The sequence below is a fragment of the Mobula birostris genome, chromosome 14 (assembly GCF_030028105.1).
Source record: "Mobula birostris isolate sMobBir1 chromosome 14, sMobBir1.hap1, whole genome shotgun sequence".
In the NCBI taxonomy this organism is placed as follows: Eukaryota; Metazoa; Chordata; class Chondrichthyes; order Myliobatiformes; family Myliobatidae; genus Mobula; species Mobula birostris.
In genome coordinates, this window is record NC_092383.1 from 66,800,437 (window position 1) to 66,827,002 (window position 26,566).

General features: G+C 37.7%; 1 protein-coding gene across 1 annotated transcript in view; it reads left to right on the forward strand.

Annotated features, from left to right (window-relative positions):
* The window catches only part of brpf3b (bromodomain and PHD finger containing, 3b), an 82,994-nt gene that overhangs the window by 49,670 nt on the left and 6,758 nt on the right, over positions 1–26,566 (forward strand). Inside the window, exons 3-9 of the mRNA XM_072278636.1 lie at positions 7,461–7,617; positions 12,184–12,315; positions 16,130–16,258; positions 18,603–18,915; positions 21,538–21,804; positions 23,218–23,745; positions 23,960–24,068. Of these exons, the coding sequence (XP_072134737.1) occupies positions 7,461–7,617; positions 12,184–12,315; positions 16,130–16,258; positions 18,603–18,915; positions 21,538–21,804; positions 23,218–23,745; positions 23,960–24,068 (1,635 nt within the window). The remainder of the gene's footprint in view (positions 1–7,460; positions 7,618–12,183; positions 12,316–16,129; positions 16,259–18,602; positions 18,916–21,537; positions 21,805–23,217; positions 23,746–23,959; positions 24,069–26,566) is intronic.

A 26,566-nucleotide genomic window follows, 5' to 3' on the forward strand; every position in this document is an offset into this window, starting at 1 on the left:
CCCACCTCTCCCGGGAGATCCGAGAGTCTCCCGCATATCGATAGTGGCTCCCTGACGCCCGGAAATTATATACAATGTCCCGGAAATAGATTTTTTTGAGAGGGAGAGGGAGTGCGAGCATCCTGATTGGTCTCCCTTCGTGCTAAGAGTGGTCCCCAACCACCGGGCCATGAGGAAACAATATGATTTGGCGATATGAAACGATATGAGTCATTTGCACCTTTCCTCATTCCCTGTCACGCACTGTTGAACTTGAACGCACGCGAGGTCATTACCCGCGCGTCATCCGTGTCGGCGCGGGAAGGAGATCAACTCCTCGAGCTTGTAAATGACGGCGGGCTGAAAAGTTTGTTTGACGTAACATCTCTGCCGGCATTCTGGATCAAAGTCAAGGCTAAATATCCTGAGATAGCTACGAAAGCACTAAAAACGTTGCTTCCATTTCCAACATCATATTGCTGTGAAGCGGAGTTTTCTGCAATGAATGCAATGAAAACTAAATTGCGGAATAGACTGGACATAAGGAACCCCCTTCGAGTATCACTGTCTCCCCTTACCCCTCGATGGGACCGTCTTGTTGCAGAAAAACAAGCCCAGGGCTCGCACTGATTCAGCGATATTGGTGTGTTGCAATGATTTTATATGTTCATACGGGGAAAATATGCGCTGTGTGTTTAATATCCAAACGTTACTTAAAATGTTATGATGCTATTGACTTACCACCTATATTCCAGTCGTGATTAACTCCCCCCTACGTCGGCCGGTTTGCAAGAATATTGTCAATATTAAACCGGTCTGCAGTGCAAAAAATGTTGGGGACCCCTGCTAAGTAGACCTATTAGTTTTCTCTGTGGGCGGGTTTTACAGTCGACCTCAAAAATAATGACCGTGTTGCTGGCTGCACTGTTTGCAACAGTGACTTTTCTATTGCCCGTAGTGGGTTAAAATATAAAAGACATGTTGAGATGAGTTTAACAGGTGTCATTACAGCATAGCTAATGTTATTTAAATTAGCTGGCTAGCTGCTAAGGAGCTCTGCTATTGATGTCCTACGTGATGAGGCTGAACTCCCTGTAGACTTGCTTAAAGTTGTAATAGAATAAACATGATAATATAATATAATATAAGCACATATTTTAATGTCACATTTGCTGCATATACCCAACTTGTTTTACAGATTAGACAAAATCACTAAACAAAGTATTACATACACCCTTGGAGGTCGACGGGTGGGGTGGGGGTGGATATGGTGTTGCCGGGGGGGGGGGGTGCTACCTCCCTGAAATTGTGGTGTTACCTCCCTGAAATGAGTTTTTGCAGGGTGGGATGTCTGCTTATGTGTGTGAACACTGGCTCCAACATAAAACAACTCTATTCTAGTTTTGTCTACTTTGTAATACTGTTGTCAGATGCAAAGTTAAAGCAATTGGCCTTGAAGTGAAGAATTAATCATGGCATGGATGAGTTTCTTGAAATCACTAAACATCAATTTATGGATATGGTTTATGAGTTCTCATTATGCCCCTGAAACTACCACAGCACAAACTGTTCCTGTTCATAATTCCCAGGAATGTAAAAACACAGCACTAAAATACAAGCCACACACAAAAAAATTGCTGGTGAACGCAGCAGGCACAACACATTTACTATTATATATGCAATGTGGCATTCATGGAGTACATGTCTTGGTCTCCTGTGTGTAAATTTTGCTTTGTGTTAAGTAACTTGAAATGATGTATTATAATGTCAGTGAACTTCTTTGCTTTTGTGTTGGATGTCAGTCTTTCCTTTTATGAGAATTTATGCATTTGTAGCAATTCTTTTAATACACATGTATTTTCAAAATTTTATGGACTTTTTGGGTTATTATAGATAGAACAGTATAATGACCAGGAGTTCTTAACTTAATTACTTGAATGGTGCTGAAGGGTGGGTTGCTTATTTTGATTTATGAGGTAGTCTGCACTAATTAACAAGAGCAAATGAACCATTTTAAAGTGTGCTTCATTTGATCAGCTGAGTAGACCATCAATAAACTCAAGTGATTTAATTGATGCTGATTATTTACCTTCAGAAAGCCCTTGATGTTTTCATTTTTGTAGTTTTCTTGTACTTGGGTAAATTTAACATTTGGATTGCAATTTGTCAAAGCTATGGTATGTAAGGTAACCATGTCTCCTGCATCATATTGTATATATTCAGCACTATGGATATAAAATGATTAACTTGCAGGGAACTGAGTTCAACTCAAACTGTTCAAAATGTTGAAAACAATTAAGTACTGGGGTCACATAATCAATATTTACATTTCGAAACATAAGTCTAACATCAGTTACAGTCTTCTTTCAGCCGTTGGTGGAATTTTGCCAGATTGTAACTCTTAAGAACATATAGTGGCATGCAGAAGGTTGGGCACCCCGGTCAAAATTTCTGTTACTGTGAATAGTTAGGTGAGTAGAAGATGAACTGATCTCCAAAAGTCATAAAATTAAAGATGAAACATTCTTTTCAACATTTTAAACAAGATTAGTGTATTATTTTTGTTTTGTACCATTTTAGAGTGGAAAAAAAAGTTTGGGCACCCCAAGAGATTTGAGCTCTCAGATAACTTTTACTTAGGTCTCAGAACTTAATTAGCTTGTTAAGGCTATGGCTTGTTCACAGTCATCATTAGGAAAGGCCAGGTGATGCAAATTTCAAAGCTTTATAAATACCCTGACTCCTTAAACCTTGTCCCAGCAATCAGCAGCCATGGGCTCCTTTAAGCAGCTGCCTAGCACTCTGAAAATTAAAATAAATGATGCCCACTAAGCAGGAGAAGGCTATATGAAGATAGCAAAGCATTTTCAGGTAGCCGTTTCCTCAGTTCGTAATGTAATTAAGAAATGGCAGTTAACAGGAACGGTGGAGGTCAAGTTGAGGTCTGGAAGACTAAGAAAACTTTCCGAGAGAACTGCTCATAGGATTGCTAGAAAAGCAAATCAAAACCCCTGTTTGACTGCAAAAGACCTTCAGGAAGGTTTAGCAGACTCTGGAGTGATGGTGTACTGTTCTGCTGTGTAGTGACACCTGCACAAATATGACCTTCATGGAAGATTCATCAGAAGAAAATCTTTCCTGCATCCTCACCACAAAATTCAGCGTCAGAAGTTTGCAAAGGAACATCTAAACAAACCTGATGCATTTTGGAAACAAGTCCTGTGGACTGATGAAGTTAAAATAGAACTTTTTGGCCTCAATGAGCAAAGGTATGTTTGGAGAAAAATGGGTGCAGAATTTCATGAAAAGAACATCTCTCCAACTGTTAAGCGCGGTGGGGGGAATCGATCATGCTTTGGGCTTATGTTGCAGCCAGTGGTACGGGGAACATTGCACTGGTAGAGGGAAGAATGAATTCAATTAAATATCAGCAAATTCTGGAAGCAAACATCACACCGTCTGTAAAAAGTTGAAGATGAAAAAAAGATGGCTTCTACTACAGCAGGATAATGATCCAAAGCACACCTCAAAATCCACAATGGACTACCTCAAGAGGCGCAAGCTGAAGGTTTTGCCATGGCCCTCACAGTGCCCCAACATAAACATCATCAAAAATCTGTGGATAGACCTCAAAAGAGCAGTGCATGCAAGAGGGCCCAAGAATCTCACAGAAGTAGAAGCTTTTTGCAAGGAAGAATGGGTGAAAATCCCCCAAACAAGAATTGAAAGACTTTTAGCTGGCTACAGAAAGTGTTTACAAGCTGTGATACTTGCCAAAGGGGGTGTTACTAAGTACTGACCGTGCAGGGTGCCCAAACTTTTGCTTTGGGTCCTTTTCCGTTTTTGTTATTTTGAAACTATAAAAGATGGAAATAAAAAAGTAATCTTGCTTAAAATATTAAAGAAATGTGTCATCTTTAACTTTATGCCTGTTGGAAATCAGGTCATCTTTTACTTGCTTAGCTATTCACAGCAACAGAACTTTTGACCAGAGATGCCCAAACTTTTGCATGCCACTGTACGTATAATCATTAATTTCTGTCAAACTGTAAAAAGGAGTTTTAAGAAAAAAGCCTTATCTGCCTTGGAGTTCTTGATGGCAGGATTAAATAAGTTTACTGAAGGATGAGGAGGAAGATATAGCTATGAACTGGATGGAGGTTGGTGGGGAGGGAGTGTGGGAGAGAGGGGATGGAAGAGGGGAAAAGAAAGGTGACACACATGGGTGCCAGAGAGAAAAGAATGTGTAAACTGGAGATCAGCATTAGAAGAAGGGCAGGTTCTGTTAAAGATGAAGTATCTGCATGACCTAAAAGTGTAATAGATATTGCAGCAAACAAGAAAATCTGCAGATGCTGGAAATTCAGAGAAATACACACCAAATGCTGGAGGAACTCAGCAGGTCATGTAGCATCTATGGAAAAGAATAGACAGTTGCTGTTTTGGGATGAGACCCTTCTTCTGGATTCAGGGTCTTGGCCCAAAATGTTGACTCTTTACTTCTTATGTAGCTATTGGAGTGCACTGAAGAAGGTATTGGATGAACATTATCTTTAGTGGCCAATATAGTAATGTAAGTAGGCTTAGTAGTCAAATTAACCAGAATTAGAATCTGAATCTGCCTTTTGTTTTGCAAGTGACTAAATTGTGTAATGCTAAAACTCAGAAATCTCTGATACAAGGAACACAGTCCTAGGTTTTCCAGTAGCCACATGATTGAATTCACTCATTCAGGTGCCATTCTTTTAAAATGCAAACAGTTGATTAATATTTATTGAGATACAGCGCTGAATGGGGCCTTACAACCCTTTGAGCCATGCCACTGAGCAATCCCTGATTAATGACCAATTCACCTACATACCGGTTCGTCTTTGGAATGTGGGAGGGAACCGGTACACCTGGAGAAAACCCAAGCATTCCATGGGGAGGGCATACAGATGCCTTACAGATGATGCTGGAAATGAACTCTGAATTCTGGCTCCTTGGGCTGTAATTGTGTTGTGCTAACCATTATGCTACCAGGTAGCACTAGCAAAATTGGTCTTATTGTTTGGTAAAGAGTTACAGGACTTTGATATAAATTTCAGGTCAGAATGTTCTCCGACAGAGGGGTTCACTGGTAAGTTAGAATAGATTTGTAGAGAGCAACTTGCAATGAGTTGCAATGCTCTGGCACCATTTTGAATGTTAAGATGGTGATCCCTATACTTAAAAGAAGCCTTAATGAATTGCTGTAGTGATTTTGTAGATAGCGTTAAGTACAGCCACAGGGTCATTGTGACATGGAGTGAGTTTTATGGTAGTATTCAAGTGAATTACTCTGAGGATGCTGGGGACATGCTAGTGTTTTTAGCAGATGGACAGTATTACAGCATATTCCCAACTTGTGTCTTGTTCATGATTGAAGGATGTTGTGTAATATGATCTGGAATTAACATATGTAAATTCTAGGAAGTTTGAGCACCCTCTAAAAGACCACAACATCTATATACTACTGAAACTCATGCTCTGTTTGTGACCTCCAATTAGTGCAAACGGTGCATTACAGCGGCACTTTTTTTGGCTAAACCGAATTAAAATGTGCTTACAGAATGCAGGCAAAGTTCAGGGTTATATATTCGTATAAATCAACAGGCTGACTTTCGCCCGAGACCCGATTGGCCATCATGGAAATCGGGATGCGACAGCCCGACGCATGCGCATGGCCCACCTCAGCAGCGACACCTACTGGAACAAAAGGGCAGGGCAGCTGTATTTCGTTAATCACCATCAGCATGTGCAGGATTGGGACAGATCTAATTGCCACCCATCAATAAGAGATAATTAAATCTTATTGTAATGACGTACTCCGAGACACCCATAAAATCCTTTGCTGCAATCAAAGGACAGTGGTGACTATATCACATCCATTTAGGACAGCGCCAACCACATCATCAAGAATAATCAGCATCTTTTGCTGTTAGTGCTTCGTATCTTCTATCCAGCATTAGGGTAAAAAAAAATGGTCAGCCTAATTATGCTGCGTGGAAAGGGAAGGGGGACATTATGGTCAAGAGACAACGCCAGAAGTCGTCGGGAAGCGGCAAGGAGAGGGAGAGAACAAGACTCTGATGAGACCAAGGCCGCAGGGCTCCAGGATCAAACAGGACAAAAAAATATGAGAGAAGAAGAGACAGAGGAGGAGAGGCATGCACATCTCCAGGATCAGAGACAACAAACAGCACAAGAGATGAAAAGACAGGGGATGAAAGGACTGCACATCTCCAGAATGACAATGAGAGGCACAAGGGTGGCAGATAAACCAGAAATGATGCCATCAAAAGTGTCCTTTGTTAAATGAGGAGGAGCTATATTTGCTTTGCTACGTGTCATTCTTCTTAATAAACTGAGGTTTTCTACTTCAGTTTCCAAAGCAAAGCAATACCAATAGCATTCAGGAAAATTTAATGTTCATTCTGGTCACATCAGATTGCACTATCCTCTTCTCAAAGGGTGCCCCAACGGGTCACCCCGTTGTCTAGTCTTTAATAAATATGATGCCAGAATTGAATGAGGTCCTCTAATTAAAGCCTAATCAGTATTTTATAAGGTTTAGCATAACTCTTGTTGGGACAAGCTGTGTCCTACTTTGTTTTCATTGTACCTGCATTTTGGATGTTTTTAGAAGTTCAAGTTTTTGCTAGACTTAGGAAATTGCTCTTTATAGAGCATTCTCTCCCACAACAGGGAATGATTAAACACTGCATGAGTGGATACAGTTTCCAAATTGGGAGTCACTTTGCACTGTGGAATTACATCTACTTGAAACTGTTTTAAAAATACCTGACAAAGGGTCTTGGCCTGAAACGTCGACTGCACCCCTTCCTACAGATGCTGCCTGGCCTGCTGCGTTCACCAGCAACTTTGATGTGTGTTGCTTAAAAATACTTGTTTCCTTTGTGATCTTTGCAACATATTGTTTGAAGTACCAAGAATTATACATGTGCACTGAGGACACTGCTTTCATCAATTATCTTTACATGTTTATTCCTGCTGTTGATGGTATTCCACAATTATAGTCTAACAATCTTGTACCAGTCAAGATTCAAACTACTATTTTGCTCACTTTTGCAAGCTTTTAAACTATAAGACTTAAATAATGTAATTTCAAAAACAATTAAAAACTTCTATTTTAATGGTCAATTGCTTAAACTATCATAGCTTTTAATAATAAAACTTTAAACAAAAAACATATAATGAGGAAGTCATTGGATGATCTTCACATGGCTGCTTTTGATCATCATAAAAGACAATTTATAATTGTAAACATGAGGAAATCTGCAGATGCTGGAAATTCAAGCAACACGCACAAAATGTTCATGGAACTGCCTGGCCTGCTGCGTTCCACCAGCGTTTTGTGTGTGTTGTTTATAATTGTAAAACCATTTTTAGAATACAATTGGCAATATTTGTAATGCTGAGAATGCCTACTTTATTTTCAGGTTAAATAAAATATGCAGTCGGTTATCTATCCAGAGGAAAACACAGTTCATGCAAAGGTTGCATAATTACTGGATGCTGAAAAGGCAGTCACGGAATGGTGTTCCTTTACTTCGGCGATTGCATTCACATTTACAAACTCAAAGAAATGCTGAACAGGTAAAGCAATTTTTAACTGACTTACTGATTTTGATGTCTTTTGCTTAAGTGTTGAAAATACTACCTTAGAAATGAGCAAAAATTTATTTCATTTTCCTGCATATAATGATACATTGTGCACCTCTTTTTGCTATATCCCTTGGGTCTCCTCAGGTATTTATTTATGTATTACTATAAAATTATCATATGGTATTAATATAGTAACTAACCAGTAAGCATTTTGAATAGGGTTATCAGCATGTTGTAAATTCTAAGAAGTCTGGGGAAGTAGTGACATATTAATGGATTGTACAAACGAGAAGGGTCAGTGATAGGACTGCATTACCTATCTTACAGTTATATAATGTGATATATATTTTTAAATAGTATCATGATTTTCTTTATGAAGTCATGGACATGCTCAAATATATGTTAGTGAAATGCAGGTGATAATGTATCCATTTTTACATACCTCTGAGACTTTAGTTTCCTTTTGAAATGCTGAGCATTCAGTCATTAGCACATTCTCCCCTAAATTGACAGAATATGGCTTGAAACCAAGAGAATGTAGTAAATTAAGCTAGTCACTTTCAAATTGATAGGTTTGTTTTCAATCCATTTCCATCTCTGAATTAAGTAGTTGTTAACATTGGTGTTAATTGGTGTCAGATTCAATCCAGAAAAGTAGCAATGTTACAAAGTTGGACCATAAGTAATGATATTACACTGATTCACAGCACTAAACAATGTAGCATTCTCTGCTTAGTGAGATGAAGTCTCAATTATTCTCTTGACAACTGCTGGGAGGCAAAAATTAGCTGTTGTCTACAATCAATTTAGTGGACTGCCCACCATAAGCACCAGCCCAGTGGAACTTTAAGAAACATAATTGGGCTTTGTTTACTGTAACTGTTAAACAATTTGCTTTACTACCCCAATGAGAGGAAATTTATAAATATATTTATGAAATTCTCTGTAGAGCTGTAAAGTTTACAATCTTGTTCACTTCTTAATGCATGCTATGTTGATGGTGCAGAAATCTTAAATATCTTCAAAGAATACAGTTTGCAGATAATCTTTTAAGACAAAACAAGTCCCTGAAATAATAGCTTATAATGCTGGTCTTCTGTTGAATATATAAAGTTGTGTTATTGGACTGAATTTTCATGATTGAATGAGGATATGGAAATGCCAAATCTGTGACCTTTGGTTTAATCCAACAACCAGTTACCTTGTAGTTCATGCATAAGTTATGTGCTTGATGCCAGGCTGCACAAATTCATCTAAATTGGTTCACTATAATGACTCTTCAACCCTGGAAGCTACTTCTTGAATGTTAAAAGTTATTTATAAAGCCAATAATATCTTACACTTGTACATTGCAAGTACCTCTAGTTAACTTTTGGAAAAAAATGCTTAATATTTAATATTCTTTGTTTTGATAATTTCACCATTTTAGCATAATATTCAATGCATTTGTACTGGTAGCAAAAAACAAGTTGCTGAAGGAATTCAGTTGGTCATGCAGCTTCTGTGGAGGAAACGGGATCGTTGACATTTCAGATTGAGATTCTATATCAGGATAAGAGTGTAAAGGGAAGATAGGCAGAATAAACCATATAACAATTACAGCACAGAAACAGGCCATCTCGGCCCTTCTGGCCCGTGCTGAACTCTTACTCTCACGTAGTCCAACCGACCTGCACTCAGCCCATAACCCTCCATTCCTTTCCTGTCCATATAGCTGTCCAGTTTAACTTTAAACGACAATATCAAACCTGCCTCAACCACTTCTGCTGGAAGCTCGTTCCACACAGCCACCACTCTCTGAGTAAAGAAGTTCCCCCTCATGTTACCCCTAAACTTTTGCCCTTTAACTCTCAACTCATGTCCTCTTGTTTGAATCTCCCCCACTCTCAATGGAAAAAGCCTATCCACGTCAAGTCTATCTATCCCTCTCATAATTTTAAATACCTCTATCAAGTCCCCCCTCAACCTTCTACGTTCCAAAGAATAAAGACCCAACTTGTTCAACCTTTCTCTGTAACTTAGGTGATGAAACCCTGGTAACATTCTAGTAAACAACAGGAATTCTGCAGATGCTGGAAATTCAAGCAACACACATCAAAGTTGCTGGTGAACGCAGCGGGCCAGGCAGCATCTGTAGGAAGAGGTGCAGTCGACGTTTCCCTTACCACCATTCAGGGCCCCAAACAGTCCTTCCAGGTGAGGCAACACTTCACCTGTGAGTCGACTGGGGTGATATACTGCGTCCGGTGCTCCCGATGTGGCCTTTTATATATCGGCGAGACCCGACACAGATTGGGAGACCGCTTTGCTGAACATCTACGCTCTGTCCGCCAGAGAAAGCAGGATCTCCCAGTGGCCACACATTTTAATTCCACATCCCATTCCCATTCTGACATGTCTATCCACGGCCTCCTCTACTGTAAAGATGAAGCCACACTCAGGTTGGAGGAACAACACCTTATATTCCGTCTGGGTAGCCTCCAACCTGATGGCATGAACATCGACTTCTCTAACTTCTGCTAAGGCCCCACCTCCCCCTCGTACCCCATCTGTTACTTATTTTTATGCACACATTCTTTCTCTCACTCTCCTTTTTCTCCCTCTGTCCCTCTGAATATACCTCTTGCCCATCCCCTGGGTCCCCCCCCCTCTTGTCTTTCTTCCCGGACCTCCTGTCCCATGATCCTCTCATATCCCCTTTTGCCTATCACCTGTCCAGCTCTTGGCTCCATCCCTCCCCCTCCTGTCTTCTCCTATCATTTTGGATCTCCCCCTCCCCCTCCAACTTTCAAATCCCTTACTCACTCTTCCTTCAGTTAGTCCTGACGAAGGGTCTCGGCCTGAAACGTCGACTGGACCTCTTCCTAGAGATGCTGCCTGGCCTGCTGCGTTCACCAGCAACTTTGATGTGTGTTGCTAACATTCTAGTAAACCTTCTCTGTACTCTCTCTATTTTGTTGACATCTTTCCTATAATAAAGAGATGAGGGGAGACAGAGCAGTGAGATGGGGGCTAGGAAGCTGAACAGATGGGGAGGCAAGGGTGGAAATGGTGATGGGCTGGGAGGGAATGTGGAGATAGCAAGGTGTTGCGTATTAGCAATTCTGAAAAGAAAGGAAAGTGATGGACGAAGCCAGATTAAGGGGTTGATGAATCATAGAAAAATACAGCACAGGAACTGGTCCCATTGACCTGCACCGGGACCATAGCCCTCCATACCCCTACTATCTATGTACCTAATCAAACTTCTCTTAAGTATTGAAATGAAGCTTGTATGCACCACTTGCGCTGGCAGCTCATTCCACACCCTCACAACCCTCTGAGTGAAGAAGTTTCCCCTCATGTTCTCCTTAAACTTTTCACTTTTCACCTTTCACCCTCAGCCCATGACCTCTAGTTGTAGCCTCGCCCAATCTCAGTGGAAAAAGCCTGCTTGCGTTTACCCTATTTATACCCCTCATAATCTCCCCTTGATCTTCTACATTCCAAGGAATGAATTCCTAAGCTATTCAATCTTTTCTTATAATTCAGGCCCTCCAGTCCCAACAACAACCGTGTAAATTTTCTCTGTACTCTTTCCTGTAAGTGGGTGACCAAAACTGTATAACAGTACTCCAAATTAGTCCTCACCAATGTTTTGTACAACCTAAGTGTAACATTCCATCTCTTGTATTCAATATTTAGATTTGTGTGCAAAAAACTTTCTTTGCAACCCTATCTACCTGTGCCGCCACTTTGAATGAATTTTGGATCTGTATTCCCTTTCTTTTACCGCACTCCTCTGTGCTCTACTATTTACTATGTAAGTAAACACAGTTGCAAAAAATCAGTTTAAGATCTCCTTGATCTCTTTTGGCTCTATGCACAGATTACCATTGTGATCTTCCGGAGGACCAATTTTGTTTTTTCGCAATCCTTTTGCTCTTAGTGTATCTGTAGCATCCCTTGGGATTCTTCTTCACCTTGTTTGCTAGGGCAATCTCATCCCTTTTTTTCCAGCCCTTCTGATTTCTTATACTCTGTAAGTACCTCATTTGTTCCTCATTTGATGCTTGGCAAAAGGGAAATGGGGTTGGGAGGGGATGGAGGGGAATGGTACCGAGCGGTAGAGCGTGTGGCTAATGTGCATGTGGAAGCAGACAGGAGGGGAAAGAAACTGGGGAACAAGGGACTGGGGTGTTTTGAAAGAAGAGGATATGCAAGTAGACCAGGATGGATCAGAAGCAAAGGGAAAGGAACAGAGGTAGTGTGGATTACCTGAAATTGGAGAATTCAGTTTTCCTGTCATCTAGTTATATACTACTAAGTTGGACTATGATTATCCTTTTGTCTTCCTAGATGTTGCTTGATCTCCCGAGTTCTTCCAGAAGCTTTTTGTTTTGCAGACCCTTACGTTTACATATATATATTTGCTATTAACAATTGATCACTTCACCTTTGCAAATATCTTCATTGTTCATGTACTGACCAGTCTTTTAACTGCTTGCATTTTAGAATTTTAATAATCAGTTGCTGACTTTAATAAAATACATATGTCTGGTTTTGCTCACTTCACAGAAAGAACAGGATGAAAAGAACAGTGCAGTGAAAGAACAATTGAAATACTGGCAGAAACTGCGGCATGATTTGGAAAGAGCTCGTCTGCTTGTTGAGCTGATTCGCAAAAGAGAGAAGCTCAAGAGAGAAGAGGTAATTGTTGCAGTGCTGATAATGACAGATCTGTGTACCTTATTTGGGCATTATATGTAGTAAATCTAATGTGGAGGAAAGGTCTTCCCTCTGACATATAAGTAGTTAGAATTGTAGTTATTTCAATTGTACGTGTTTCTAATTTTATTCCATTTGGAACATGAAAATTAATAAATAGGATTGTGTTACTTATTAAAAGCCTATGCCATAATATAAAGTGTTGCAATATCCCTCTGACCTGTCATTTAATCCTGTTTATGAAACAGCAATAAAAGGACTAGGCAGCTTTACCTTAGCTCTCTCTGAGTGTAATGTCTAAGGGGCGTGGACATTGTTGAGTAAGGAACTTTGGTAAGGTTAAGGGTAACTGAATTAACAGATTAAATGAATTAATAAATACATAAATTTGTCAAATAATAAATTAATCAGATAAATACTGTACATTGACAGGCATGGCAGGATAAATGATATGTTGTAGCTGTAGATTTGGACGTTAATGGAAATTATCGGGATTCATAGCAACTATAGCTTTAGAAAATGGCCATAACTCAAGGAACCTTAACACGGAGTTGATTGAGCTGGAGTCTGAGATTCAGACATTACAACACACCAGTGAGGGGAAAGGCTGTGTAGATGCTTTATTCAAGGAGGCAATTGTTCTTCTTAGACTAACTTACAAAATTGATCCATTGACAAAGACAGAAGGTCATAACCAGAAGTGAGGCAGATACGGAGCTCCCAGGACAAAGGAGGTTTTGCTGAAGGTATATCAACAGAATCACAAGGGTGGCAAATTGAAATTGTCTGAATAAGATCAAAAAAATGAATGCATGGCTCAAAGATTGGTGTGGGAGAAATGGGTTGAAATTCATGGAGCAGTGGTGCGTAGTGGAAAAAGAAGCAGTGGTTCCCTGGAGATGGGCCTCATTTGAACTGGATTGGAATCAGTGTTTTGAATAGAATCCTCACCTTGGGTGTTGCCTGAGTGGAGTCTGCACATTCTTCCTGGGGCTGTGCGGATTTTGTCTGGGTGCCCTAGATGTCCCCTCTCGTCTTATTGTAGGTTATTTAGCTGCTGTCAACTACAATTTGTGCAGGAGTGTCATGGGAGATTTGTTCCATGACGTGTGGGGTGAATAAGTTATAAGATAATAACTGGGAGGATGTGACTGACAGGAGGACTGTTGAGAGCCCAAAAGGCCGCCGCCTTACTTGTAAGAGAAAGATTAGAATAATATCAGGCTATAGACAGGGTTCGAATAATGATAGCCAGAAATAAAAATGGCAAATATTGAAAAGACTTGGCAGCAAGTAGCATATGTGAAGAGTTAATGTTTAGAACAAAATCTATCAGAAAGAGACAAAGTATACCACATTAGTGTGTAGTTGGAATAGAGTCAGACGAAGGAAATCAATAAATAGATAAAATTGAAGCCTTATTATCTGAATACATTGGCATTGATAACAAGGTAGGTGTATTATTGGCACAGATTTATACATACAGGTATGTTCTAATATAAATCACTGGAATGTAAGTGTAAAATGACTAGTTAAGAATTAAAAAATTCAGGATAGTTTAACTTGTATTTTAAAAAGAGATGGGTTAAATAGAAGAGAAGTGGGTTAATCTTGATATCAAAGATTGGAATAAAGGCAGCAAAGAGATGATTCTAGTTCAGAAATTTAAGTAGAATCATTGTGAGTGGAATGAAGAAACATGGCAGAAGATAATATAAGTTATCTTTAGGCCCCTCCAAACAGATTGGTCATACAGGACAATAATCAAGAATTTACACGGGTATATAACAAGGCTAATACAATAATTATGGGATATATTAATATTCTGAAATTCACAGACTCTATAATGGTTCCTACAGAATAGAATATAGCTCATATAACCCACTACAAGAAAGGTGGGATTGAGAAAAGAGAATTATAGACCAGTTAGTCTGAGTTCAGTAGTGTAATCTGTTATCAATGGCATCTAGAGATTATTAGTAGTTGTTAATAAGGGAAAAGGTGCCTGACAACAGGTAAGGATAAGCCAGTTGATGTGGTGTATTTGAACTTTCAGATGACCTTTAACAGGGTGTCACACGAGAGATTAGCGCAAGTGACTAATGGGTAGAAACAGCAGGAATAAACAGGATTTTCAGTTTGGCAGGCTGTGACTAATGGAGTGTCACACAGATAGGTGCTGAGACTTGAGCTGTCACAGTTTGTGGACGAGGAGATCATGCAATAAATCCAGGTTGCCTGATGACACATATTTGGTGGTAGCGTAGACCTTAGAAGAGGGACCTGACAGATGGAAAAGTGAGGTTTCATTCATTTTGGCTAAAAAAAAAAAGCATTGGTTATGCTTTTTGAATGATGAGAGTTTGAAAGGTGTAGTGTTAAGAGGGAGCTGGGTGCTCTCGTGCATGAATTCTCAGATGTTAACTTCGCAGATATGGCAAGCAGTTTTGAAGCTCTTTAATAAAGTCATATTCAGGAATTTGGTAACATTATTACAACGGATGGAATTGGGAGTAATTTGCTGATGTGGGCTGAGAATTGATTGTCGGGCAAAAAGTAAAGAGTGGAACTAAATTAATATGGTAAAGTATGGAGTTAGTGCAGGAAAGTAGTGCTGAGGTAAAATCTGATAGTCTAGCATCTGATTCAATCAATTGAGTGGGTCTGAGCTAGGAGTCTACAGAACAATCTATGGGTCAGGGGTCCAGAATACTGGAGAGCAAGAACATGGGTAGATTCATGGCTGAAGCTAAGTTCTGGAGTGTTTGTGCTTTATTGGCTGGTCCCTTTAAATACAACAGGTTCTCTGGAAAATTAATTATATCATTGTGTAACTTGTAAGAACTACGTTTGAGTATTATTAGGAAATAGCATCCAATAGTCTGGGAAAAATTTGTTAATCCAACACTATTTAAGTCCCAAAGACATAAATTATCAATTTTACTGTATTTGGTTAATGCATGTGTCCCCTGCATTATGGCAATTCAAGTACCAGAAATTTTCCCTGAACAAATACACTAATCTCTACCAAAAGTATAGGGCATTAATGTGAAAATTAGTACATGAAACAACTTCCACTTCTTGGCCAATGCACATCTTCATACTTCAAAAATTGTGATTATGGACTATATTCTAGGAATATATCCCTTTCCACACACCCCCTCCACCACCCAGTAACATAAAAGTCACCTAGAATCTGCTTATTTCTTTTCTCTTGAGCTTCCTCTTTTTAATATTAAAGCCCACAAGTTACAAATCAATTTATCCCTTTCCTTCATATTTGAGTTGTTTTTTTCATATGCTTCAATTTGCTTCTATGTTCTCACATTCAGATTTCTCCCCTCTATTTGAAATGTGTGATACCTGGTTGCAATTATTTGCCATGTCAGCACAATTTAATTTCCAGTCAACTTTTGCCACCTCTGGCTTGGCAATTTTTAATGTACTTCTAAAGCTTACCTTTTCTTTCATACTGGTGATCCAATTGTTTGTGTATCATATTATTAATAACTTTTCTATAGAGAAATTATGTTGTCCGTAAGATACCCAAAGAGGTGGCCTTAATTACTGTGCAGATTATTTTGCATTTGGATTCTTGTGAGCCATAATAATTACAGCACCTTGACTCTTCTACAACACTCATTTTCCTATGGGTTCAGGATACAACTTCTGAATTTTTTTTTCTCTGTACATCTGAGGACATGCCATGTCCTTGCATCTTAAAAATATTAACATCAATGCACTTTTTTAACTTTTCAAACTTCATTTTGACGTACTGTGGATTAACATTCTACAGGTCAAAGTTCAGCAAGTTGCATTGGAACTGCAACTTACACCATTTATTGTCTTCTTAAGACAAATTTTGGATCAACTTCAGGAAAGAGATCAAGCAAATATATTTGCGCAACCTGTAAGCCTCAAAGAGGTAAGGCCATGAAAGCCATGATATAGGTTACTTAAGTTTATTACTTGTTTTAATATGAAATACATAACTTCCAAATGTTGAACAATTTACCTTTCATGTATTTAAATTCTGCTTAATAATTCTAATGTTAAATAAGCTTATATTGTAATCAAATGACAAATTAACTAGACTACCTTAACATTCCTCCCCTATAATCACCTGTAGCACCCTTCACCAAATTGATCATATTAGTTGAATGTATATTCAACTGAATTGTATAGCCTTTTTGTTTTTGTAAAATCTAGGCATTATCCTTAATATTCTTGAAAAAAAATTGCAGTAAGACCATTAAGGAATTTTTCTAACTGGGTTATTTGTATAATTTTGGTAATATCTCTGTTGAAAATTAACAAAAACCAAACTCTAAAGCAAATTCTTTTAAGTGAGAGGAATAGCAGGAATAGTGAAGAATTACACATGAAAGAAATCTGGGGGGGATTTCAAATTAGTCCCCAAAAAATCTTTACAATTTCATTAGCAGATAGAATGTGTTAGGGGCAACATGAGTCCCTGTAAACTAAATAATTATGTAAATGAAATGAGAAAATGGTCAATATTGAATTACTATTTTGAATTAGTATTTACAGTAAAGAAAGAAGATAATTTGGACATTGGGAGAAGGACTCCCCAAAATGAATGTCAACAGAATGAATTTGAGGGGAAAAAAAAGTGTTCATGAATGAGAAATCTCTAGAAACAAGGTTTGCAACCCAGAATGTAGAAGAAGAAAGTAAAAACATTGTAGATGCCCCAACTATAATTTTTCAAAGTTATTTTATTTTGGAACCATTCATTTAAATTGGAAAAGTGCCTGTGCAACTTTCCTAACTAAGCAAAGTGAATGAATGAAACAAGATGTGATAGTGGAAAGAAATTGTTATAAAGAAATTGCTAATGTTTATAAATAAGAATGGAGTGACTGAACATTTAAAAATCAGTTGACTATGTAGAGCCAATGGAGATTTGTAAACTTAGATCAGGCATGATACATTTGATTGAAACTCTTGAAGATGTAGTGATAGGGGAATGTCTAAGTATAATGTTTATATGGATTAATATGAAAGCATTTAATTAAAAGTCTCTTAGGTGAAACTTGTGAGCTAAAGTTAAATTTAAAGCTAAGTACTGACCTCGCTAGGAATTTTCACTGAGTTGGAGTAAGTAGAGTAGGAAGATGGATAGGTAACCTGTCAGAAAGTAAAGAGCTGCGTAGGAAGTGTTGCTCCTTACCATATTAATAAATGTGTTGGATGATTGAATAAAAAGCCACATGTCCAACTTTGTCTATATGACAAAGAAACTGTATCTATTATGGAAAGAGGCATTAAACTATGACTTGAATAAGCAGATGAATTTCACCAATTCTGGACCAAAAATTAATAGAATGAATTATTTTTTTTAATGTGCTGAGTGGTTTAAGCAATAGAAGTTCAAAGAGAGAGTCCATGAGCATAGATCATTAAAATGTCATAAAAGGGTATAAAAAGTTATTTAACAAAGGACAATGAATTTTGGACCCTACTGTTCAAGAGGATAAGTATGCAAGGTGTCCTACAATTAACCAAAACCCATGACACTGCAGGAAAGCTAAAGTGAGGAGATTTACCAGAATGATGTCTAGATTTCCAGGGTTAAATAACGAGGAGAAAATTGCACAAGCTTAGGGCATTTGCACGAAGAAACTGCAGATTCTGGAAATCCAAAATAAAAATAGAAATTGCTTGAGGCACTCAGAAATTTGTTAGCAGAGTGACACAGGCAATTTTCCAATTTAAACAACATCCACGGGGGAAGAATCAGGGTCAGCAGTTCAGGTCAAAGGCCCGTCATCAGAACTGGAAAAGTGCGAAAGCAAGCATGTGAAATGGTGGAGAGAACAGAGTGAATATCTGTGTTAGAGTGCGGACCGAAGTTGTAGAAATAATGATCATAAGTAAAAATTGGAAATTAAAGGCAGAAGAAAGGAAAAAAAAACACAGAATGCATTGGAAAAGTACAGTCATGTCTCTGGGAAGATAGAAAAAAGGTGGTTATCTGAAATAATTGAATTAGCTATTGACGGTTAAAAATGATATGCTATCATCCTCCCTCCACTCTGCAAGTTAGAACATGTTTATTGTCACTTTTCCAGTAAGGATAATGGAAATTCATAAGTAGGTGATTAAGAATTTCATCATTAGAGTCTGCTAAGATGAGACTCTTTAATGCACATTATTGTTTTAGGGGAGGTGAACAAGATGTTCCCCTTTCCTTTCATTTAGGTTAATTGGAGATTAACTTATTATTGATTTTTTTGTTTTATAAGGTTCCAGATTATTTAGAGTTTATTGCACATCCTATGGACTTTTCCACCATGAGGAAAAAACTAGAAACTCACTGTTACAAAACGCTTGACGAATTTGAAAAAGATTTCAATCTGGTCATTAACAATTGTATGAAATATAATGCTAAGGAAACCATATTCTATCGGGCAGCCGTGAGATTGAGAGACATTGGAGGTTCCATATTAAGATGTGCTCGGCGCCAAGCTGAAAATATTGGGTATGACTATGACACTGGAATGCATTTACCAGAATCACCAAATCTGGCAAACTTCTACCGCTTCTCTTGGGAGGATGGTAAGTGTCATAACAGCATGGATTGGTGGGCATCTTACCTTGTTTAATGAATGATATGTTTAAAGTGGAATACCAAGATTTTTAAAGGACTATAAAAAATAGAAAATTATTGTAGAATTCATATTTCTTGTCAAGATTGTGCTGAACTATTTACACACTTTATTTATAACAGTACTCATATATAATCATATAATTTGGATTGCATTGTAAAATCATTCTCTTTTGGGCTAAAATATGGCTATCATTTTGTCGACCACATTAAAGGTATTCTAAAATTTTTCACCAATGTGTTGGAACAGGATGAGTTAGCCTTTCACTTAATTTGACTAATTGCTGTAATGTTATTTAATCATGTAAATGTGGTATATGAAGGGAAGCGATAGAGTTAGTTAGTTATAAAGGCCCTGTGGTCTAGCATGCTCATGCCAACCATCAAGTCCTCAACTTCTCTATTTTCCTTGACCAGCACTTGGTCTGTAGCCTACTGGGACTTGATTCAAGTGTTCATCTAGATACTACTTAAATCTTGCGAGATTTCCTGTCTCCATCACCACCTTAGTGTATTCTCGATTACAATATCTCCTGAGTGGAAATATTCTTTCTCATATCCCTTCTAACCCTTTTAATCAACTTAAATGCACATCCTTTGCTTTTAAGCATCTCTCTTAAAGGGAAATGTTTCTCATGATCCACCCCATCTATGCCTCTTATCATCTTTAACCAGTCCACCCTTACCTCAACCTCTTCTGTAACAAGGAAAATAAAGCCAGCCCACCCACTTTCACCTTAAAAGTGAAAGGTTCCATCCCAGTCAATAGCCTTGTAGATCTCTTTTCCACCCTTTTTAGAACATTCATATCCTTCCCATGCCATCCAAGCATAAAGCTTTATATTTGTAGTATTCCCCTATAGTTGTAATTTATTTAAATCATACTGTATGTTCAATATAACCAATGAATATACTGAACTATTTTGATGCAATAATAATCTCCGATAAATAGTTACAGAATCATTTTACATAGGTTACTTTGGAACATTACATACCTTTACAGTTACTTTTTCATACATCATCCATCTTGAAAATTTTAAAAATGGTCTAAATTGGTACTTTAAAAGATTACATACTGTATGTATAAAAATGGTTGAAATTTGCTTCTATGCAAAGTAATACATTTCAGCTACAATCCATTATTTGTAACTATTAATCAAATTAGTAACTTGAGATGGAGGATGGCTTGGCTTAATTTAACCCTGCGATGAGGCATGCATGTTGTTTCATTTTCCATGATTACTCAAGGCTATTAAAATGGATCGGATGTGTTCCTCACATTCGAAAGAAATTGATCCTTTCAGGCATTAGATGTTGATATTGTTCAATTATAAACAGAAAATGCAAAGTTTGAGACTGAAATGCGTTTATGACAAAGGATAATGAATTATAGGTGATTTTGTTACATATATACTGTATGTCATCTCACAGTGAGGGTTATTTTTTGTAATTTTTCATTGAAATATTCTCGTTTGAAATTGCTATTCCATTAGGATTATATCACGTCAATATCGATATTGCAAAAGAGTAGAATTATGCTTTTTCCAAGTATTTTTTTTATCACTTTTTATTTTAATAAAGTTCCACTAACTTCACAATTGAATTTTCATGATTATGTTGGCTTTAATGTGATGCTTAAAGTCACATCACTGTATGTTTTATTCAAAGTTTAAAGCAAGTTTTATTATCAAAGTACATATATGTCATCATATACAATCCCAAGATTCATTTTCTTGTGGGCATACTCAGCAAATCTATTGAATAATAACTATAACAGAAACAAAAAAAAGACTGTCCAACTATAGCGTTCAACCAGAGTGCAGAAGACAACAAACTGTGCAAATGTAAAAAGAAGAAACAATAAAACTAAGTAAATAATCAATAAATAGGTTGTGGGAACGTTTCAATGATGGAGCAAGTAAAGTTGAGTGAGGTTATCCCCTTTGGTTCAAGAGCCTGATGGTTGAGGGGTAGTAACTTTTCCAGAACCTGGTGGTGCAAGTCCTGAGGCTGTTCTACCTTCTTCCTGATGGTAGCAGTGAGAAGAGAACATGTCCTGGGAGGTGGGTGCTCCTGATGATGGATGCTGCTTTCCCATGTCTGCTTTTCATGTAGGTATGCTCAATAGTGGGGAAAGTGTTACCCATGATGGACTGGGGCGTATCCACTACTTTTTATGGACTTTATTTTCAAGGACATTGGTGTTCCCATATCAGGCTGTGTTGCAGCCAGTCAATATACTCTCCACTACATATCTACAGAAATTTGTCAAAGTTTCAGATGTCATGCTGAAGGTCTGCAAACTCCGAAGGAAGTAGAGGCACTGCTGTGCTTTCTTCATAATTGCACTTACATGCTGGGCCTAGGACAAGTCCTCTGCAGTAATAACACCTAAGAATTTAAAGTTTCTAACTCTCGCCATCTCTGATCCTCCGATGAGGACTGGCTCATGAACCTCTGGTTTCCTTCTCCTGAAGTCTATACCTTCTACCTCATCTGCACAAATTTAAAAATGATAATATTATTGATTGCCAGAAATTGATGGATCGTTTTTGTTTTGATTTGTATTTCAGTGGATAACATGCTGATACCTGAAAACAGAGCTCATCTGTCACTGGAGGACCAGCTGAAAGAGTTGCTAGATAAATTGGACATAACATGTACCATGAAGTCAAGTGGAGCCAGATCAAAGCGAGTAAGATTGCTGAGGAGAGAAATCAACAGCATCAGACATAAATTGGCACAACAGCAGCATCTACACAATGGCAACTGTTCTGAATTATCAAAGGAAGACAATGAGAAAGCACTAGTTGAAGGCAATGAGGAAAGCACTGAAAGAGGTGTGTGGTATATTTTCTTCACAAACATAAAGTTAGCTTTTTTAAAGAGTCAGAGAATTTGTTAAGTGGCTTAATACTTCATTAAAACTCAAATGCACATCATGCATAAAGTGTAATACTTTCAGGTATTTTACTGCAAATCTAATTGGTAAATAACTTAAATTTTTCATCACCACTGATTTCCTTTGATTGCAGTGGAGAAGGTGCAGAGCAGCACAGCCTGTGCAGATGCTGAATCACTCCACCTTCTTTGGAATTTCCGTAAGAAGCTACACATACACAGAAATCCTGAATTTGCTGTCATTTTCAGAATATAATGAGGGAAACTGCTGAAAGCAACTACAAAATATCACCTATTAATACCTGGAATGGTTTTCTGAGTAAGGTAGTTGAAACAAAAGCTCTGAATTAATTTTTGGAAAAAAAGTACTTGAGTCTATTCAGCTCTTTAGATTCCTTCTTTGCAATGGATCTAGGTGGGGTTATTTCACAGCATGCATTTATTATAATCAGATGATTAGAATATTCAGGTACAATATTGAGGTTTCTGGATCCTTAGGTTACTAAAATGGATTTGTTGAAAGACTTCAGAGGAGACAATGTGATTATTGTTTTTGATTAATGTTTCAGAAAAAGATATAGTTCTTGTTCTTTATAAATAGATGGATTTAAAATTATACTTTTGGGAATGTTATCGAAGACCAGCTCGTTAATGGCTGTGTCTTTTATGGCAAAAGACAAGAAATAGCTGAAAGCTATTTAATGTTTAATTTTTTACATTTTGTTTTCTCTGGAAATTATTTGGCATATTTTAAGTGGAACCTATAGGTTGGAATTTACATTTTCAGATTTAATTTGATGCCAAGATGGATCTTTGAATAGAGTAGAACAGGATAGGAAATAATCCAGGAGTTAGGCAAGGGAAATAAAAGAAACGTTCAGGCAATAGATTGTTAAAAGCACGCATTTGATGGATTTTCAACTTCAGATTGTCTGTAAGTTATAGCTTCCATTTTTCATTCCAAACTTCTGTAATGAGCAGTCAATCTACCATGCCAGTTATGCATTCCAAACATCATGTTAAAAGTTAGTTTCCAATCTCTTTATGCTATGGGGGAGATTTTGTATTTTGAAGGTCGTACTGTCTGCAAACAGCAGCCTAGCTTATGCATAGTTGTCTTTTCTGCAGATATTACAGAAAATATTGCATTGAAAAGAACAAATTCTGAATTTTAAATATTCCTGGATATCAGTTCATGACTGCATTTTTAATCAATACTCATTTTTAATAATCAGGCAATTTTGATAACATTTGGAAAATGTGCATGTTAATATGGACAAATGAGAATATTTAAAGATTTGTGGTTAAATATAGAAGAAACATTATTTATATTCTTATTCTTTTATCTGCAGATGATTCTAAATCTTCCCTCCCACCAACATTAGAACCTACAGGACCAGCACCTTCCCCCTCCGACTCTGAAACCCACACAGATCCTCCTACCCTCAAACCTGTGAGTGAAAGCAGGGCACAAAGCAGACTGCACAAACGAATTAAATCTGACAGTGATGTTCTGAACAGAAAAACACTACAAACTGAAGCCCTTGGCACTCATACTCTGCAGCGCCTCCTGAGTGACAGTGGAGTAAATGGTTTAGCTCTCCCTACCTCAGACTCTTCAGCTCAGTCTGTCAATGAAGTGGGCAGGCGCACCTCTGTTCTTTTTCGGAAAGCGAAAAATGGAGTAAAGTTACAGAAGGGTTGTGGTCAGCTGATGGAGAATGGAGATAGCCAGCACCAAACAGAACAATTGGCACTGAATACTTCAGGGACACTTTCAAAACTACAGAGTTTGCGTCAATCAAGAAAACGACCCCAAAGTTTGAGCTGCAGCTCAGACAGTGAAAGTGAGAAATCTCCTTGCACTCCTGCTGAACTAGGTAAACCCGCTTTATTGTCTTCCATATTAGCAATGTCCTTTGTCAACAGCTTAACCTTCTGTTAATGGATTTATAGCCTGAACTTATAGCCACCTTGAAATTGTTTTGCATTTAGTCTAATGCTGATATTCAACAGGCAAGGTCAATCTTCTGGGTTTCATTACTTCAAAACGTTGGTCCATTTTGGGTGAAGTTTTGTATGTTTTCTTTACAGGGCTTTCTAATGGCTTTGGAAAACACACTCAGTTGTCAAATGTAGAAAGCTACTCGGATTCTGAGTGTAGTTCCAGTCTTGGAAGCAATGGGGCATTTGATAATAACAGGTACTTACTAAAACTTTGAAATGCTCTAGAGTTATCCTGTCTGTCATGCATGTGATGAAGTGTGTGTTCATACAAATTATTTAAATACTTACATTTGTAGATCAGTGAACCCGAAGGCTTTCTTTCCACTTCACAAATTGAAAACAGTCTCTTTTATTTGTTTGTTCCCATATTGACTTGTGATACAATTACCAAATTTAAATTTGGCTTTTAGATTTTATAAGGATGGCTGATGCAGGAAATGAACATGTTACTCTTGTGCATATTTTGCTGAATAACTTATTTGGTCATAGTATAATGCAGATGAATGATGTGCCTTTGTAGATGTTATATATTTTTAATGGAGGAACCCAATCTTGACAATAAACTATGCTACATCTTATGTTGATAGCTGAGGTCAAAACTAGTTGCAACAAATTTTAAAAATCCCTATTTCATTCCAAGTACATCATTACAGCTTAAATAATAGTATTAAAAATTGTTATGGATGTCTTAATAAGTATTGAAGTACTTGATAAGACAACTGGTGTCTGACAGAAAAGGTGATGCCCACCAACCTCTTTTAGTCTATTTTTGACCTATTAAAGTGGCTCTGTGATTTAAGTTTGGTACACTTCTCGTGTTTTCCCATTCCCAGTTGAGTAGTACTGAGAATCTGACAATGATGAAATCAGAAACACTATTTCGGCAAAGGGCAGATATATCATCATATTTTAATACTGCAACCTTTTCTATTGTTTCATAAGCAGGCATTCTGATATTCTGCAGTAAATATTTCCTAATAGTTTGTGTTAGGTGTGATCTGTTTAAGGAAAATGTTTTTTTAGCTTTCAACTTTATACTTGATTGTCTTAACCATAGAGAAGGTTATGATTGAAAACATCTATAATTTGAATATTATATTTTATGCTTTAAAATGAAAGAATAAAAACATTCATACATAAATGTTACACAAATATTTTGCCTTTACAAAGCTTCTGCAAAAGTACTACAGTATATGGGTTATTGGATTTTTACTTGTTGATAAAACATAAAATCCTTGAATAGATATTTAAAGAATAAACCCTATAGTTTATAGCCAAACTTGGATTGCCTCTTCCCGAAGTGCATTACATAATAATACTTTGATCCAACATTAGACCAGGTTTCAACAAAGACTGAAACAGCTTTAGGACACCAACATTATGACATTGTCTTTTGTCAACTTATTTAAACCTTGTCCCTAGTTATTTTTGGTGTATAAGGCAAAGCAACTTTTTCCTTGTACAACAATAGAGAAAAGTCAAGAAAATGAATTCTCCCATTTAGCGCGCCAAGCGCCTTAGCAACATGTTAATGCCTAGTATGTTAAATAATTATCAAGTTACTTAGTGCTTTCTTACACAGAATTCCTTTAATTGGGTATAGATGCTACACAATTATCCATGGCTATGTTACTCATGTAACTTTATTTATAGTAATTAGTAAGCTTCAATATTTTGAGCTGCTACTCAATAACAAAATGTTATATGTAGAATAAATTGTTACAGTTGCCATAACATACAAAACATATACATGTATATAACTAAACAAGATAAGAGCACATGCTATTACTACAGGAGAGATGCTAGCATAGATAAAAGATTGGCTGACTATTAGGAATAAAGGAGGCCCTTTCTGGTTGGCTGCCAGTGACTAGTGAGATTCTGTAGGAGCCGGTGTTGGGCCACTTCTTTTCATTTATGTTATATGTCAATGATCTGGGTGATGGAATTGAAAGCTTTGTGGCCAACTTTACGGGCAATGCAAGGATAGGTAGAGGGACAGGTAGTGGTGAGGAAGCAGGGAGTCTGCAGAAGGACTTGGACAGGTTAGGAGAATGGATAAAGAAGTAACAGGTGGAATACAAAGTGTGGAAGTGTATGGTCATGCACTTTGGTAGAAGGAATAAAGGTGTGGAACATTTTCTAAACAGAGAGCAAATTAAGAAATCAGAAGTGCAAAGGGACTTGGGAGTCCTAGTGCAGGATTCCCTAAAGGTTAACTTGCAGGTTGAGTGGGTAGTAAGGAAGGCAAATACAATGTAAACATCCATTTTAAGAGGACTAGAATATAAAAGCAATGACTTATTTTATGCGGAGGCTTTAGAAAGCAGTGGTCATATCGCATTTGGAATATGGTGAGCAGTTTTGGGCCCCTTATCCAAGAAAGGATGTGCTGGCACTGGAGAGGGTCCAGAGGAGGTTCACAAGACTTAACCCAGAAATGAAGGAGTTAACATATGAAAAGCATTTGATGGCTCTTGGCCATTACTCGCTAGAGTTTAGAGGAATGAGGCAGAGATCTCTTTGCAACCTATTGAACATTGGAAGGTTTAGACAGAATGGAGAGGATGAGTCCAATAGTGTGAGAGTCAAGAACCAGAGGGTATAGCCTCAGAGCACAAGGAAGTCCTTTTAGAACAAAGATGAGGAGGAATTTCTTTAAATAGAGGATGGTTAATCTATGTAATTCATTGC